General features: G+C 37.8%; 1 protein-coding gene across 1 annotated transcript; it reads left to right on the forward strand.

The window, feature by feature from the left end:
* Positions 1–1440: 1440 nt before the first annotated feature.
* Positions 1441–8874, forward strand: LOC132123264 (uncharacterized). Its single transcript, XM_059533826.1, has 12 exons — positions 1441–1516; positions 1615–1662; positions 1739–1870; positions 1964–2125; positions 2220–2486; positions 2646–2894; positions 2971–3087; positions 3458–3559; positions 7846–7911; positions 8008–8094; positions 8419–8478; positions 8761–8874. Exons 1-12 carry the CDS (start codon positions 1441–1443, stop codon positions 8799–8801), a joined length of 1407 nt encoding a protein of 468 aa, XP_059389809.1. The 3' UTR covers positions 8802–8874.
* The last annotated feature ends 10884 nt before the right edge of the window (positions 8875–19758 follow it).

Here is a 19758-nt window from a genome sequence, read left to right on the forward strand (position 1 = left end):
AGCTTCACTGAAGAGATGAAAAATCAGGTAAAAAAAAATCAGTCAGCCTTTTCGAGCTCCTTTTATAGGGTTGGGCCACACCCGTTTCGGCGGGAAGTGGTGTGATGGGCGCGAAGCGTCCTAATTGGTCTGATATTGCATCAGCCTGCGCTCAATAGGTTGTGCACTTGCTGCAGAGCAGCCAATGAGCGAGCGAGCTGTCTCACCTATGGCTGTGTACTGCTGCAAATGCGCTTTACAAAAATTCGAAATTAAGGATAATTTTTTGCTTCAGTACCGATCATGTCGTCACAAACAGACTTCAAGATTTTGGATATGCATCACATAAATGGTGACAATCAGAAGAAAAAAGGCTGGAAAATAAGGATGAGTTGTACTATGAAGCTCTTTTGTTTGTCACCGTTGTTGAGATGCATATGCTGAATCTAGAAGTCTGTTTGTGTGAGTACTTGATCCTTTTACTCAAATTATTTCAAACTCATACATTTTGTCCATCTTCAAGATAAGTGTTTTGCTCTTGGTGCCTGTTAAAAATATCAACCAAAACTTATTTTATGATCTCAAATACTTACTGTGTGATGACTTTCTCATCACCAACAAAGCGTTTTAAAATACACCGTTACAGCAGCAAGAGACAAACTAACACAAGAAGTAACTGGACCAAGATCACAACTAAACAAAACACTGATCACAACAATGGTGACTTCAAATGAATCAAGTATCAACATTTAAACCTATGTTAATGCTCAATAAGAGCTTCTCTAGATGTCTGACAGAAATAAAGTCACAGAACCTTGTAAGGAGGATCTGTGAACGTCTATATCGGACGTACAGAAGACATAAAAAGACTTTGCCCAGTGGGTTAGGTTGATGTTAAAATACGCAATATAGTAATTTTCACTTAATAGTTCCTTTAAAAACAAACAAAAATGTTAAATACATGTTAAATACAGCTCCATGTTCTCATTCTAGTGAGTTATTCTCTGTGTTTTAGTGCTGATTTCAAGCGTCCACTCTGCACACACTGAAGGTGACTGAATCTCATCACATATTCACATGAGTGATTCTACACTGTTACAAACTAGCTGTGAAAAGAAACATCTTTATAATAATTTTAAATACACCTTTTTAACAACTTATCTGTGTGTTGTGACTAGATGAAGAAATTGAACCAATGAAACAATAGCAGTGACAAAACACAGCAACCATATTTCTTCAAATGATTCATAAGACACTATATAAGTGACTATAACAGCTAAAGACATTTCAGTCTAATCTGTTGCATTTAACTTGCATGTATGTTTTGCAATTAACTGTTTATCCAGGAAAAACAGCTCTTTTGATTATTTTAATTATTTTATTATAACATTATTTTAATTGTGAATTGTTGTCATTGTACAGAAAGACCAAACTTCAAAGTGACCATTAAACCTGCTCAACATGTATTCAGAGGAGATACAGTCACTCTCAGATGTGACATTTATGATGAAGGAGTCACTAGCTGGAGCTACCACTGGTATAAAGAAGCCAGGTTTTTCAGTAAACTACAGGAACACACAATCTGGTCTGTTACTGAATCTGAAGCAGGTAAATACACCTGTCAAGGATTTTAAGGATCACGCAGGTCACAAAAGAGTGATGCAGTTACACTGACAGTATCAGGTGAGGTTCATCATCTCTTCATACACACACAAACACACGTTTAACATGTTATTAATGAGTGATTTCTCTGTTTCAGATCCCAGAGCAGTTTTAAGTGTTTCTCCACAGAACTGGCTGACTGAAGGAGATCCAGTGACTCTGATCTGTGAGGTTCACAGTTACTCTACAGGCTGGACGTTCAGCTGGTTCACTTTAACTGTCTCACCAGGTAAGTTATAATGTTCTTCATGTGCTAACTTCTGATTAGCTGATTTTATTCAAGCCCAAAATACCATTTAATATCCATTCTCTGATTCTCCAGATCAGTATGATCTGCTGTCAGACAGCAGCAGAGGAGCAGGAGGAAACTACACGGTCAGTTCTGTTGCTCTAAATCACACAGGAGTTTATGTGTGCAGAGCAGAGAGCGAGAAATCAGTCTATAAAACACAGTTCAGCAACACACAGCTGCTGTGGGTCACTGGTGAGTTCAAACAGAACTTAAACTATCGGTTCATATCAAAACAAGAGAATTTCTATACTAAAATCTGAAACTGAAGCTGTGATTGTCTTCTCAGGTGTTTCTCCTCCAGTCTCTCTGATCGTCAGTCCCAGCAGAAGTCAACACTTCACATCTGTCTCTCTTTCTCTGAGCTGTGAGGAGCAGAGTAACTCTACTGGATGGAGAGTGAGAAGATACACAGACGGTGGACGGCTGGAAGATTGTTCATTACGTCGAGGATCTACATGTACATTCAGCTCCACCGTCCCATCAGACACTGGAGTGTACTGGTGTGAGTCTGAATCTGGAGAGAAACATCATCCGGTTAATATCACTGTACACTGTGAGTCTGTGGTTCTGTATTTAATCAGTTTACAATCAATGCATGAAGCAGGTTGATTAATCATCAGTGGACAAAAAACACTCAATGAGGAAGCGGTAACAAATATGTAATTAATTAAACTATTTATGTGATCAGTGCGTGTTTGCTCTGTTTCTGTAGCTGGTGTGATTCTGGAGAGTCCTGTTCATCCTGTGACTGAAGGAGATCATCTGATTCTGCGCTGTTTATATCAACATACAACCCCAGCAAACCTCAGAGCTGATTTCTATAAAGATGGATCACTCATCCAGAATCAAACTACAGAGATGACCATCACCGCTGTCTCAAAGTCACATGAGGGTTTCTACTACTGCAAACACCCGACGAGAGGAGAGTCACCCAAGAGCTGGATCTCAGTCAGGGATAAGAGTAAGAGCTATAAACACTATTGAAATATTTTCTGTAGACTTTACAGCACTAATCTAAATATAAAAATATATCTCAGCTTCTGAAGACTCAAGGTTTTATAAACCCATGAAAATTGGAGTGACTGCAGGACTGACTGTCACTTTTTTGATCATTGTCTTCTTGGTCCTGCTGTGGCGTTACAGAAACAACAAAGGTTAGATTCATTTTCCATAGCACATTTGCAAACGCTAGATCTGTTTCTAATGCTTGTGAGCTTCTATCCCACAACAGCCTAAGATAGTTTTCTGGTCTTAACTGGTCTCCTAACCTGGTAAAGCTGTTAAGTCGGCTGATTTCAGAAGGTTTCTGAGCAGTTTTCAGCTGCACTCTTCAAAATAAATGTTCCAAACAGGGTTTTCACAGTGATGACACAGAATAACCTTTTTTCATCTTAGTCTGAAGAACATTTTAAAAAATCTAAATAACCTTTTTTTTTTTTTTTTTTTTTTTTTTACTATGAAGAGCTTTTTGTGCATTGAAAAGGTTCCTTTGAATGGCAATAAAGACATTTTATGTTTGTGTAGGTGGAAGATCTCAGTCTCTCTCTACTGTCCGTCAACAGCAGAACCGCAGTCAGACATCAGAGCAGAACCAGAGAGAAGCGCGAGACAAGACACTGCTGTCTGGTCAGTCTTTACCCTCTTCCCATAAATCTATACCCCTTGACACTTATGGGTAACTTTTATGACATGAGTCATATGAAATACTGCATGATTAACACTACCTTAATTACATGTTAGTTCCTGCATGATAGTTAATGTATTAATTAATACTTTGAGATGAAATAAACCACTCATGTTCTAGAAGCAAGATGTATGAAAATGGCACAATTTATAAATTTGCCACCAGCTCTGTCACAAACATCAGTGAAAGATAGTGGATTTATTGCCTGACTTAGATGAGTTGAAAATGTATAGAACATGTGAAATAGATAACTTTTTAAAGATGTGCCCCACCAAGACAAGTCATGACATAATGATACATCAACAAGTCATGAATTCATGTTAGTTTATGAGCTGTTAATGATTTAGTAATGTGTAGTAATTTGAAGTCATTATCTAAAGAATCTCAATTAACATCTACCAAGGTGATTCTTATTTTGCAACAGTATATCCAAGATGATTACTTCAAGATTCACATTACCCAGCACTTAAAGCACAGAAATTAAAAAGGTAAAATACACATTTTATTTAACAAAGCTTTTAAATATCAGTGCACCTTAAATCAAGGGGACAAGTTAACTTGTATTTTACTTAAATATTACTTAAAACACAATCAAATGTTCAGTGTGTTGTCCTCTAAACAGGAAATTGATGGTGAATATATTTTATTAGGCGCCCAAGTGGCCCCCGTTTATTTTTTTCACCAAGCCAATGAGTCCACTCTATGAGAGAGAGGTGTTCTTTTAAAATGTTCTCTGTCCTATTCCCTCTTAGTCTCCATACACTTGTTTTGTATGTCAACCAAGCGCTTTCAATGTGTTGTGAGTGAGCTCCACTGTGTGGGTCTACAAACCACTGGGAATAGTTCACTGTAAAATGTTTGTAGCCCATATTGGCCGAAGCCCCCCGGTAGGCTCTCCACTCATCTGAAATAATGGTAGTGCCTGGACGCACATGTTTTATAACTATGGGGATGAGGTGAGGTCATGATCTTCTTTTCACAAGCCGCAAGATTGGGTGTCTGCATTTATCCCTCAAACCTAGCAGAAGTGTGGTCTCACATGTACTCCCAGCAACTCCCAGAGTTAATTTCACTCTGGATTTTTTGCTGTGTAGGTTTATCACAAATATATTTTCACTTGCCGAACACTCAGACTGAGCGCTTCAGAGTTTCAGGATCTGTGCTATTTTCAGTTCATCTCAATGGATGCACAGCACACCTGTATTTGATGTACCGTAAACTTTAGTGTACAGGTGCACGACTCATCACTTTGGTGAAAGCAGAGAGCACGAAAGTCATATGTACACATGCAGAATTGACAGATTACATGTAAATGACATTTTTTGTTTATTTTCCTGTTAAAATAACAGAGTTCCTTTGGATTTTTCCTGCTTTGAAGAACTGCCAGGTTTTCCATTATTGAGCGGAACTAAATGTGCAAATGACAATCTCATTGGCTGGCGCTCACCTATTATCATCACTGATTTGATTTCAGCTAATCAATTTGAACAAATGCACACAACCTGATTAATATTCATGAATCTAGCAGCTCATTAATCCTCATTGTGTTTTACACTGTTCTTATTAGCAGAATTCGTATATATTATATAGAAGCGTTCAAACGACAACAGTGGTCGGCAACTGCAGTGTGAATTTGCGTAACAGGTTCTAAATTTACCTTTCGTTTATGACGGAAGTTACTTTCATCAAGAACATCAAATTCTCGAGCACTTCCAATCATTTGTCCATGTCTTCGTCTGAATCGTTTTATGGCACAGTGGCAAACTTTCCTCATGATACGAGCCATGATACGAACCCTCTGTTCTAGAACTTTTTGCAATGCCATCTTGCATCATATCAATTTGTCTTATCCGCAATCCCTGAGCGAACCTGTGAAGTACACAATGCTGACTCAGAATGGGAAAAGCAGAGTTGTCAAAATTAAAACAATCAAACTTTGAAAATTCATTGTAACATTTTACTATTCCTTCTCTGCTGTCCGACAACAGACTCAGCTGTAAATGAATATTAGCCAAGATGACAAGCTGAGTTTTGATCTCTCGAAGAGAGACCCGACTCTCCGACACTGATCGGCTGGTTTTCTTGCCTCGATGACTTTTATGTCTGCACATCCTGTGATGGTGACGGATGTCAAAACATGGTTATGCAGACAACAGTATTTTACCTGGACTATGAATGAATAAATTGTGGTAAAAAAAATTGTTTTTCCCAAAAATCAAAAGCCAATGCGTTTACTACTTCTGCAGAAGTAACGCCCATTCCCAAAGCAGGAAGAAGCTTTTGTGCAGTCTTTTCTTTAATGCAGTCTTTGTTTCATGTGCAAAGCTTACTACTTTTACTTTTTAACAATTATTAATTTAATATTAAAGGGATAGTTCACCCAAAAAGCAAAATTATGTCATTAATAACTCAGCCTCATGTCGTTCCAAACCCGTAAGACCTCCGTTGATCTTTGGAACACAGTTTAAGATATTTTAGATTTAGTTCGAGAGCTCTCAGTCCCTCCATTGAAACTGTGTGAACGGTATACTGTCCATGTCCAGAAAGGTAATAAAAACATCATCAAAGTAGTCCATGTGACATCAGAGGGTCAGTTAGAATATTTTGAAGCATTGAAAATACATTTTGGTCCAAAAATAGCAAAAACTACGACTTTATTCAGCATTGTCTTCTCTTCCGTGTCTGTTGTGAGAGAGAGTTCAAAACAAAGCAGTTTGTGATATCCGGTTCGCGAACGAATCATTTGATGTAACTGGACCTTTTTGAACCAGTTCACCAAATCGAACTGAATCGTTTTAAAAAGGTTGGCGTCTCCAATACGCATTAATCCACAAATAACTTAAGCTGTTAACTTTTTTAATGTGGCTGACACTTCCTCTGTGTTAAAACAAACCAATATCCCGGAGTAATTCATTTAGTTTATTCTAGCCAAAATTCAGCATCTGCCCAACATTGGAGCTTGACGTCAAACAGTCGTTGGATTTAGACGTCAACCCGATTTTCATTTTCAACCAAAATCCAATGTCTAACCGGTATTATTATGTTTGAGATATCAATCACTGGATGACCATAATGTTTGTATAAACTGTAGGTAACAACTGGTAAAATGTACATCTAGGTCATAATAACCGTAATAATACCTACACTTAAATATTTTCTTCTCAGCTATGTCATCAATTGCTCTTGAGCGAAATCTCCTTATCCGCTGTCTGGTTGGAATTTTGCAAGAATTTCAGTGTAGTTAAAGTGTGCATAGCCTGCATCTATCAACTTTTTTTTTTGTAACTTACCCACATTAAAGTGTTTAAAAAAAGAATGCATGAAGCTAGAATGAAATGTTTTTGTTTACAAGCAGATACACTGTTCTTTCTTTGTATGTTTTGCATGCTCAGATATTCATGTAACAAAATTTATACAAATTCAAACCTAAATAGGGACATAGTAGTCTTAAAGTATGATATAAATTTCACTTAAAGAAAACTTATGAGTATACTTGCAGTATAAGTGTACAAAGTATTTAATTAGTAAACTTTCAGTAAATCAAGTTCACTTTTATTATAATTGCAGTACAAACTACAAACATAGAGGTAAACTAGTTGTGTACTCAAAGTTTGCTACTGTTATACTTAAAGTATATTTAAAAGTATATTTTATATACTAGAAAGTGGGCCGATTTAGTCCCAAGGAGTATTGAAACAGTACACTTACATGTATGCTACTAGAACACTAGAACACTTTGTATACTTGCTACATAAAGTATACTTAAAAGTATACTTGAACTTTACTTAAGTAAACTTAATAAAATAAACTTGAAGTATACTACTTTTTGCTAAGGGTAGCTATGGCTAGAACAGCAACCGTAAACACCACGACTTGTTGAACCGGCGATGCCCTCAAATCAGACAGGAGAACCGTGACTGAGAACATAACACACGTCGGGAAGCGGGAAATTTCTGGCTGCAATTTGACAGTGCACACGCAACATTTTTTTTTTTAACTACAGCCTACCATAGCTCTATCATTGATATTAATGAATCTATTTATTTATTAATTTATCTGACGGGCCAGGACGCAATTCCGGACCATGCTGGCCCACTTTAACCCCTGTATGTATATATACATATATATATATATATATATATATATATAATGTATGTGTGTGTGTGTGTGTGTGTGTGTGATTGGAAATTAATAAATATAATGCAATAATGTAATTAATTTATTAAAGGAACTGCTATTATTTATGACTCTACTGCAGCTATTTATGCAACTGTTGATAATGTTATAAGCACAGGTAAATAACATATTTTAGAACTTAAATCCATCTTTTTATCACTGTGATATCTGCAGAGCAAATCAAGTTAAACCAAGTGTGTTTTCCTCATTGTAGACAGTGTAAGTGCGCCTTCTGAACTCACCTATGCTGAGATTGAACTGAAATCTACAAAGAAACAGAAGAAAAAGAAAGACAACAAAGGTAAACTGAAATAAAAGTCTCTGCTCTTATGATGTTATGATCATAAAAGTAGCAAAAATCCCCACATAATTTTCCTAAATGTCAGTTTGTGGCGGTGAATGGTGAAATTGATCTGATACGAAAAGCTCATTGCATGCTAATTACAATTCTTTTATTTTTAGATAATTTGATTATGTTTTTGTTTTAAAATAATTTAACTATTCTCTCTGTATGAAAATAGACCACTGACTTAACATATTATCAGTAGAGATTTTATAAATATATGGATATTTCATATCACAGTTGGACACACAGCTAATGATGTTAACTGTTGACATCTTTTAGAGAATAAACCTGAGAGTTCTGACAGTGTTTACTCTAAACTCACACTGCAAACAGATCAAGGTGAGTCAAACTAAGTCACAGTACAGTACACAAAAAAAAAACTGCTTATACAAGCCTCAAACAGAATTGAAGAATAGAATAGAATAAAATAAAAATAAAATGAATTAAAGGGATAGTTCACCCAAAAATGAAAATTTTGGCATTAATGACTCACCCTCATGTCGTTCCAAACCCGTGAGACCTCCGTTCACCTTCGGGTTTGGAACGACATGAGGGTGAGTCATTAATGACATAATTTTCATTTTTCGGTGAACTAACCCTTTAATTTGTTTATCTTTTTAGGTGCTGGGTCTGGTGAAGTGATTTATGCTCAGGTTAAATAAAAATGTCCAGAGGAGAAACATTCAATCCCAGGATGCTGATGGGTGGAAATTAACCAGGATCATCAATGATCAGTAATCTACGTAGGTTTCTAGGATCATTTTCCTAGAAATATTAAGGAATTTTAAAATTGTGATTATCAGGTCTGAAAATGTTGTCTTTAAATGTAAATGTATATAGTGAAAATTTAATTTTAAATCTTTATTTTGAAAATATAGCTCAACTGTAAAATATGTTATAGGCTAGAAAACCATAGCTTGGTGAGTTTGCAGTCTCTTAAATTTACGCAGCAAAAAAAATTAAAATAAATAAATAAATAAAAATACAAAATTGTAAAGCCATGGAAATACATTAATCAAAAAGTTATAGCTTGCTTGTTTGTCTTATTCTATTTATGTTTTCAAAAAACAAAAGAATTTGAGTGTATTAGAAAACTGTTTTATATACAATTCCTTTCAAAAGTTTGGGGTCAGCAAGATTTAAAAATTATTATTATTATTATTATTATTATAAAAGAAATCAATACTTTGTTCAGCAAGTAAGCATTAAATAGATCAAATGTTACACTTTTAATGTTTCAAATAAACACGGAGAATCCTCAAAAAAAAAAAAAATACAAGTATCTGAGTTTCCACAGAAATATGAAGCAGCAAAACTGTTTTCCAAAATGATAATAACAAGAAATATTTCTTATTTAGAAATATTAGATTGATATTCAGCATATTATAATAATTTCTGAACGATCATGTGACACTGAAGACTGAAAACTCATCTTAAATTACATTTATAAAATACATTCAAATAGAAAATTGTAGTAATATTTCACAGTATTACTGTTTTTGTGTTTGGTTAAGTAAATACAGCCTTGGTGAGCAGGGGTCCGTTTCACAAAGGAGGTTAAGTGAAAACTCTGAGTATGTTAACCCTGAAATGAGGGAAACTCTACGTTTTCTGTTTCAGAATGGGAGGTTTGTCAAACCCAAGAGAGCAGGGTAAGTCGAGCCCGTTTCTGAAAGAGAGCTAACTTATACTCAGAGTCAGTTACCATAGTAACTTACTCTATGAAGCAGGTTTTCTTCGGTAAACCCAGAGTTTCTTTTGCTCTCCTCTCCCTTTTTAAACACTTAATTGATTCATGCTGGAAAAATGCTCTTCTTTGATTTTCTATATAAGTAAATATAAGAAACTTAGTCTTGTTTCCGGGGGGGGGGTTAACAAACAAAATTATATATAGCATACATAACCAGCAGTGAAATGTGAGTCAGGTCCGCTCCATGGACAGTGCAATTATTAAAGAAAACAACACAGATGAAAATATACATAAATATAGCTATGTAAGAATGAAATAAAAGTAAACAATAAAAATATAAGAATAAAATATAAAAAAGATGTATATTGTAAAATTAAATATAGAACGCAAAATAATGTGCATGAACGTAAACTGTAGTCTTAAATATTAAGATGTACAGGGATGTACAATGTGCATATATGCATTTTACTGTGGTCTTAAATATTAAGATACACAGGAATGTACAAGAAGCAAATGTGCAAACACGGTGACACTGTCAGTGTGTCTATGTGAGGTAGTGAATAAAGTGAAAAAGATAAAGTGAACATTAAGTGGAGGCATGAAGATGTTAAGGGGGTGGTTAAGAGTTTAGGAGCCTGATGGCCTGGGGAAAGAAACTCCTCCTGAGTCTCTCGGTTTTTGCCATCAGGCAACGGTAGCGCTTACCAGATGGCAGCAAAGTGAAAATATGGTTACTAGGGTGGATGGAGTCCTTGATGATTTTAGTAGCACTACTTCTGCAGCGTTTGAGGTAGATGTCCTGTAGAGAGGGGAGAGCAGACCCTGAGATGCGCTCAGCTAAGCGCACAACTCTCTGCAGGGCTTTGCAGTCTTGACTGGAGCTGTTCCCATACCACACTGAGATGCACTGAGTCATCACCTGTGTTTGAATGTGAGTAGTCCAAGTCAGGTCCTTGGAGATGTTTACACCAAGGTACTTGAAGCTGCTCACCCTCTCCACAGGGGTCCCGCTGATCATAAGAGGAGTATAGGGCTGCTGATGTTTCTTCCTGAAGTCCACAATCAGCTCTTTAGTTTTGCTCACATTCAGAAAGAGACAGTTGTCCTGGCACCATGATGTTAATTTCTCTACCTCATCCAAGTACGCGGTCTCATTATTGTTGTGAATGAGGCCCAGAACCACAGTATCATCAGCAAATTTGATAATGGATGTGGAGCTGTGCGAAGACACGCTGTCATGTGTGTAGAGAGAGTAGAGCAGGGGACTCAGGACACAGCCCTGTGGGGCTCCTATGTTCAGGGTGATGGAGCTGGAGGTGTACTGGCCTACTTTCATCACTTGAGGTCTGCCGGTGAGGAAATCAAGAATCCAGTTGCAGAGTGAAGAATTCAGGCCGAGGTCTATGAGTTTAGAAGCTAGCTTTATGGGGACTATAGTATTAAAAGCTGAGCTATAGTCAATAAATAGCAGCCTTACATAGTTCCTGTTATTGCTGTCAATGTGTGTGAGAGAAGAGTGCAGGATGTGAGAGATGGCATCATCAGTGGATCTGTTTGGGTGATTGGCAAACTGAAGAGGGTCCAAAGTATCCGGTATGGAGGAGCAGATGACGTTTTTAACCAGTCCCTCAAAGACCTTCATGACTATTGATGTGAGGGCAACTGGACGATAGTCATTCAGACAAGAGGGTTTATTGTTTTTAGGCACAGGGATGATGACCGATTTTTTGAATGAGGTGGGAACCACCGATGTAGCAAGAGACTCATTAAAAATGGATGTAAACAAACCAGCGAGCTGATCAGCGCAGGACCGCAGAACACGGTCAGAAATCCCATCAGGTCCGGCTGCTTTCCTTACATTCACTCGCTTTAGTGCCCTCCGAACCTCGTCCTCCGACACTGTGATCGCATGATGATCGCTGATCTGACTGCTGCTTCCTGACGCGCTGATCGGCAGACTCACACTGCTTAGATTGTTTTCAAAGCGGCCGTAGAAAGTGTTTAGCTCGTCAGCCAGCGACGGATCTGCTCTCACCTCTGCAGAGGATTTATTTCCAAAGTCACAGATGGTCCTTAGTCCTTGCCACATGCGTCGGGAGTCATTTAGCTGGAAATGAGACTCTATGCGTTCCCTGTATCTGTGTTTGGCGGCTCTTACTGCGCGCCGGAGAGCATAGCACGATGCTTTGTACTCGCTCATGTTTCCTGACAGAAGACCGGCGTTGTAAGCAGCAGTTTGTTTGTTTACTGCTGCACGGATTGATCTGTCCACCCACGGTTTCTGATTTGAGAATGTCCTTGTAGTTATTGTATCCGTGGCTTGTTCGGCTAGCGTGTTTACAAAGCTTAACGCTACATCCGTGAACTCGCTGACGTCAGATGAACTTGCGCGAAACATGTCCCAGTCTACGTCATCAAGAGCCGCCTGTAACGTTGCTTCTGATTGGGCGGACCATCGCGTCACCACCCTCTGCACCGGGGGATCTTGAACGAGCCGTTGTTTATATTCCGGTGTGAGGAAAATGGCGGCATGGTCCGATCTGCCGAAAGCCGGTAGTGAGCGAGCTTTGTAGGCATTCTTAAACTGAGTGTAGCAATGATCCAGTGTATTGGGTCCTCTGGTTGGACAGGATACATGTTGATAAAAATTAGGCATAACTTGCCTGAGTTTGGCTTTGTTAAAGTCCCCAGCAATGATAATAGCAGCGTCAGGATGTTTGTTGATGTAGCCGCTGAGCGCATTGTGAAGCTCAGACAAAGCCAAACCGGTGTCTGCTTGTGGTGGGATGTAAACAGCAGTTATGATGATCGATGAAAACTCCTGAGGTAGATAGAATGGGTGGCAAATAATGGTTAAATGTTCCAGATGAGGCGAGCAGGAGCGCGACAGTGTGGAGATATTCCTCGGGTCACACCATTTCTAGTTAATCATGAAACACACTCCTCTGCCTTTGGATTTGCCGGCCTCGGCTGTCCTGTCCATCCATAAAACAGAAGTTTTCAGACGGCGTTACAGCAGCGTCCGGGACCAAGGGCGTGAGCCACGTTTCAGACAAACAAAGGATGTTACAGTGCCTAATGTCCCGTTGGAAACTTATCCTGGCTCTAAGATTGTCCATCTTATTCTCCAGAGACTGGACATTGGCGAGCAGAATGCTCGGTAAAGGAGGGCTGTGTGCTCTTTTCCTCAGTCTGTTGCGAATCCCAGCACGTTTCCCGTGGTGTTTCTTGATCCGTCGCCTCGGGTGGTTATTCAGGTGGCCATTGTTCACCTCGGCGTTCCGGAGAATCTCAGATGGCCACGATATGTTGGAGGATAAAGTGTCCTGAAACAGGTCAGTTAAGCGGTGTCCAATGTCCAAAAGTGTTTCTTTGTCGTATATGATCAGTGCAGAGGTAATGTGTGTAAAAAGAGAAAGCAAAAGTAGGTAAAAAAGTAAATAAAAACATAATCTAAGCGGAGTGACCTGGACGGCAACCGGACTCGGCGGCTTCATCTTTGACTATCTTTTTACTACTTGTAATAAATATAATCATTAACAATCTGTTATTATTGCATCCTGTTAATGTATAATAATACTGAGGTGCAAATGTATCTGCCAGTATAAAGTATAACTAGCATCTAATTATTATTTACACTTAGCCTGTTGCAAAGAACTGCTACTTTTACATGGTAAATAGAATATATCATAGATTTCACTGTACATTTTTTCTGTAAATAGCATCTAGAGCTTCTTGCACTTAACCTACTGTAAATAGGATCTATCGCTAAGAAAGTGTTAATTCCACTTAGTGTAAATAGCCACTGCCGTATTTTTCTTACTCTATTGGCAGATCATTTGTAAAATAAGAAAAATGCACTTAAAATATTATTATTAATATTATTATTTTATATATATTTTTTTGGCCCATGAGATACCATAAAATTATTAGCTATTAGTTAATTAATCTAACGTTCTGCCAGTTTTCACCTGTGATATTGTAACACTGATAAGAATTACATTTGAATTGAGTCTGAAGTATGCAGATGGCTTTTTGGCAGGAGCTGTTGCCTTGGTGAATCGTAATATCGGCGCTCCATTGATAATGGCTTTTTATAGTTGTAGTGCACGCGCTTAACTCAGAGTCAGTCAATTTAGAGTTGATTAAACCAACTCATTCCAGCTGTTCTGTAACCGAAAACTCAGTTTCCCATCTCAGGGTAAGTCAACTCAGAGTTCAAGTTTAAACTCAGAGTTGGTTGAACCTCCTTAGTGAAATGGGCCCCAGGAGAGACTGAAAAATAAATAAATTAAATAAATAAATACTGACCCCCAAAGTTTTGAATGGCTTTAAACTGTTATTTTTGTAATTTAACTTAAATATTCTTTGAAATAAACAATATCAAACGTCCTTAATATTCTCAGTTATATATTATTATCATTTCCAAATGTATGTTTTCATTACAGACAGATGTAGTGGTTATAGGCTGCTAGAGTGCAGTATAAATGTGAAGAGTTGGTCATCATAGAAATGACTAGGTGATTTTTTTTATTTGATAAACCAACAGCATCTCGATAAATTGAACTTGGAATTTAAACATTTAAAATAACAAATGCTCTTCATCAAATTACTTTGGTATTGTTTTATTATTTCAGAATATCAGCAAACCAAACTATTTCTTCACTGTTTGTATTTTAAATCTCAATAAATATGGAAAGAAATAATAATAATCTACTCAGCTATTGTCTCATTTCTTTCAACCTGATTACTGTCATGTTATCATGAAGGAGGCCTGTGATTACAGCCTAAAGAATTTCAAATGATGAGAGCTAAAAGGATTTGTTATCCTGTGGCTCCCTCTGGAGGACGATATTAGCGTTACCGCTTTCATATGAAAACTCGTCGTTATCTTTAGGTCACGTCCCAAAACCATTCAAGCTGGCGGTTATTAAGCCTCTTATTAAGAAACCAAAACTAGATCCTAGTGAACTGGCAAATTATAGGCCTATTTCAAATCTTCCATTTATGTCTAAAATTTAAGAAAAAGTTGTGTCTGCTCAATTGAGCACCTTTCTGCACAAAAATGATCTGTATGAAAAATTTCAGTCAGGTTTCAGGTCCCACCATAGCACAGAAACTGCACTCGTTAAAATTACAAATGACCTGCTTCTTGCGTCAGATCAAGGCTGCATCTCATTTCTAGTTTTACTTGATCTTAGTGCTGCGTTTGACACCATAGATCATGACATACTCATAGATCAATTACAAAACTATACAGGTATTCAAGGGCAGGCTCTAAGATGGTTTAGATCCTACCTGTCCGATTGCCACCATTTTGTTTATTTAAATGGGGAGTCATCTCATTTATCACCAGTAAATTATGGAGTGCCACAAGGATCCGTCCTAGGTCCCCTTCTATTTTCAATATACATTTTGCCCCTTGGTAATATTATTAGAAAATACAGAATTAGCTTCCACTGTTATGCTGATGATACTCAGCTATATATCTCAACGAGACCACATTCAACTTCTAAATTATCTAAGTTAACAGAGTGTGTTAAAAATTTAAAAGATTGGATGACCAATAATTTTCTCCAATTAAATTCGGATAAGACAGAGATATTAATTATTGGACCAAAAACACTATACAGAATCTTGTAGATTACAATTTGCAACTAGACGGATGTACTGTTACTTCCTCTACAGTCAAAAATCTGGGTGTTATATTAGACAGCAACTTGTCTTTTGAAAATCATATTTCCCATATTACAAAAACTGCATTCTTCCATCTTAGAAACATTGCCAAGCTACGAAACATGTTGTCTGTTTCTGATGCAGAAAAGCTAGTTCATGCATTCATGAAGACCACACCAGGTGCCACTCCTGTCAGCTAAGAACAGGAAACAGAGAATACAATCTGCACGAGCTCACCAAAATTGGACAACAGAAGATTGGAAAAAACTTTTCCTGGTCTGAAGAGTCTTGATTTCTGCTGCAACATTCAGATGGTAGGGTCAGAGTTTGGCTTAGAGTACATGAAAGCATGGATCCATCCTGCCTTGTCTCAACGGTTCAGACTGGTGGTGGTGTCATGGTGTGGGGGATTTTTTCTAGGCACACTTTGGGCCCCCTCAGTACCAATTGAGCATTGTTTAAATGCCACAGGCTACCTTGGTATTGTTGCTGACCATGTCCATCCCTTTATGACTACAGTGTACCCATGTTCTGATGGCTACTTCCAGCAGGATAATGCACCATGTCACAAAGCTCAAATCATCTCAGACTGGTTTCTTGAACATGACAATGAGTTCACTTTACTCAAATGGCCTCCACAGTCACCAGATCTCAATCCAATAGATCAGCTTTAGGATGTGGTGGAATGAGAGATTCACATCATGGATGTGCAGCCAACAAATCTGCAGCAACTGTGTGATACTATCACATCAATATGGACCAAAATCTCTGAGGAATGTTTCCAACACCTTCTTGAATAAATGTCACAAAGAATTAAAGCAGTTCTGAAGGCAAAAGGGTCTGATCCAAAGGTCGAACCCGGTACTAGCAAGGTGTACCAAACAAGTAGCCAGTAAGTGTATATCCATGGTTAATGATATTGAGAAGCGGTTCTTCGGCTACAGGTAACAACTCTTTCAGTAATTTAGTGGGTACAGGATCTAATAAACATGTTGTTGGTTTAGATACAGTGATAAGTTTATTTAGCTCTTCCTGTCCTATATCTGTAAAGCACTGCAGTTTATCTTTGGGTGCGATGGACGAAACTGTGTTGGACAGTTGGACACTGTAGAATCTACATTTGCTATTGTATTTCTAATGTTATCTATTTTATCAGTAAGGATAAATTCACCATGCCTATCAAATAAGGGAACTGTTGGCACTGTTGGATCAAGGTGTTCCATCCCAAATCATACCATACACAGCAAAATCCCCAGTGTTAATTTAACACTCTGAGTGTGGACTCATATAAACACTGAAGCAGTGTTAAAAGTAACACTGAAGCAGAGTTGAAGTTAATGAGATAATTAAGAAGTTAATTGAGTTATGATAGACCATTATTGAAGACACCTGATGTTAACAAGCAGACTCACCAAACAAGAAAATCACAATTTGTGTGTCACCATTATAGTGGTCAGTGTTTGCTTTAGTTGTGATCTTGGCTTGTGGCTTTTTACTTTTAAAATTTGTTTGGCAAGCCAAGAGCAAAAGTCGTTGGGTGGTGATGATTATGTTTTAATGTAATTGTTGTTTGACCTGAGTTACTGAGCTAATTTACAGTGTTTTCTCTAAATAAAACTTCCATTATTGATTGTAACAGCTTTGATTCCACAATGAAAGCGTCTGCATTTTCTATACATTTTGTAGCCATATCTTGCATGTGATTCTGATTTTATTTATTTTTTTATTAAAGAGTCTTTATTTTAGGCACACACAGATAACAAGAATCAGTGTATGAATCTCAACTACGGTGACAAACAGCATATCCAGATAAACAGATCTACTCTGAACATCACAAAACTAGATATTAAAAATTAACATAAAAACAGCAAAAATAAAATATAGTTAGAATAAGAAGTTAAAAAGACAGTTCAGCTCATAATTTATTCATGCCGCAATGCATGATGGGAGTCATGGATGTGTTTTTATTGGCTACAACATGCTTTTTTGATGGTCACCGTTGTTGTGATGCTCACGCTGATTCTTGATGTCTGTGTGTCTAAACTAAAGAATTTTTTTTTATGTAAAACTAACTTTTAAAAACATGTCATATTATGCCAAAAATGCTGGATTGCTATCTTTTTTTCCCACTTATTTTATGTATACAGTAAAGAAACCTGAACTCACGCATTCATGTCACTCCATGACAATTAGTTCAAACCACAATCAATAGCACACATGAGTGCCTTTGCTCTGGTCTGTATGTTATAATTCAGTTACCACAAAGTCTAAAGTAAATAACTGAAGGTTCAAGATCCCAACTAAAGCAAACACTGACCACTATAATGGTGACACACAAATTGTGATTTTCTTGTTTGGTGAGTCTGCTTGTTAACATCAGGTGTCTTCAATAATGGTCAATCATAACTCAATTAACTTCTTAATTATCTCATTAACTTCAACTCTGCTTCAGTGTTACTTTAAACACTGCTTCAGTGTTTATATGAGTCCACACTCAGAGTGTTAAATTAACACTGGGGATTTTGCTGTGTACTGTACTGTACTGAACTGTCTTGCTCGGTGGAAACAAGCTATGTAGCTATGTGTATCACCACACACACCTGGGTTTACCTTACCTGTGCATGGATACGGGCAGTTTTCTTTCACATAAGCCTTTTTTCAGGATGACATTTGACAAAAAATATTAGAAGGCTGTTGTTTGGGCTGCATCTTTATGTTTATTAATTATTATTTTTGTACTTAATAGTCATGACTATATAAAGACAGTTGCTGAAATTTTGAGTTTTCGAGTTTTCGTGGCAGCTGTGAGGCAGTTCCAAAATTATATGCACAGTTAGCACCGGAATATAAGAGATCTTTGTCTTTAATGGATTGTCAAACCCTTTTGTTGTACAGAAGGTTTTTTTTTATAAAGGCAGTTCATTCTGTATTACCTTGTAATTTGCAAGTGCTTTCCTGATTACATATGTTTTTGATTTTATGTCTCACTTGCTGTCTTGGCCCTCCACCAACATGATTTTTCTACCTCCTAGGTATGAGGTCAGGTTATGCTACTTTGTTCATCTTTTTAAGTCGCCAGTGGTGACACCAAAAAGAGCTAACAAGGCTCATGAAGTTCATTTGATAAATTGTGTCTTCCTTAAATGGAAGACGTTTGGGATGACCAGAACCCATCCTAAAGTAGCCCGTCCTGCCAAACTGAGCTATTGGGGGAGAAGAGTCTTGGTAAGAGAGATAAAGAAGAACCCAAAGATCACTGTGGCTGAGCTCCAGAGATGCAATCGGGAGATGGGAGAAAGTTGTAGAAAGTCAACCATCACTGCCCCACATAGCAACATTGTTTCGGCCCAGATCTGGCCCACATCTGGCACCAGTGGAAAGATGATCTGGCCCACATCCCACATAGCAAATTTTCTCTGGCCCAGCTCCGGCCCACACAACCAGCTTTTGCTTGGCCCACATACCGCAATGAATGACGGTCCTAGTGTGGACCAGGTCTGGATTCCAGACAAAGGCCATACATGGGCCATAACTGGACCAAGTCTTAGCCAAGTTAATTACCCATAACTGGCCCAGAATTGGGCCAGATCAAAATGTAACATTGGAATCAAAACATAACCTTAAGTAAACCATATCAACACCAGTCTTTAACCAGAAAGCCCAAAACTGAGCCACACCTGAGCATGATCCAATTTTTCTGTGGCCCAGCTCTGGCCCACAAGACTTGGCCCACATACCGCAATGAATGACGGTCCTAGTGTGGACCAGGTCTGGATTCCAGACAAAGGCCATACATGGGCCATAACTGGACCAAGTCTCGGCCAAGTTAATTACCCATAACTCCAATACGCTGGACCAGATGAGTTCCACGTCACCCTCAACACCACCATAACCAAGCCACTTACACACCCCTGCCAGATAAATAGTCACACCAAGACAGTATTCTGAACAAATATTTAATTGTGTTAAACATCAAAGCATTGGCATCTGTTTTTTCATCATGACATTTTTCCGTTGTACAAACTCCTCTCTAAAATGACACTCCTCTGTCAGTTCAGCTAAAAATAAATAAAAACAAAAATAAAACAAGTGCCGTTTTTTTGGTTTATGATGTTTCACTTTAAATGTTACTGGATCATCAAGTTTCATTGCCTAGTGCTTGAACGTCCATGTTTCTGGTCACGAACAAGATTCACTAAACATATAACACTAGAACATGTTTCATCAACAAGTTTCACTTCATAAACACTTGA

This window comes from Carassius carassius, chromosome 41 (assembly GCF_963082965.1).
Source record: "Carassius carassius chromosome 41, fCarCar2.1, whole genome shotgun sequence".
NCBI lineage: Eukaryota > Metazoa > Chordata > Actinopteri > Cypriniformes > Cyprinidae > Carassius > Carassius carassius.

Excerpts from the sequence above, each read along its gene's own strand:
- LOC132123264 (XM_059533826.1), top strand. The coding sequence starts at position 1,441 with ATGTATTCAGAGGAGATACAGTCACTCTCAGATGTGACATTTATGATG. Across the intron at positions 1,517-1,614 it reads ACTAGCTGGAGCTACCACTG|GATCACGCAGGTCACAAAAG; the intron begins GTATAAAGAAGC and ends AAGGATTTTAAG. Across the intron at positions 1,871-1,963 it reads CACTTTAACTGTCTCACCAG|ATCAGTATGATCTGCTGTCA; the intron begins GTAAGTTATAAT and ends CTGATTCTCCAG.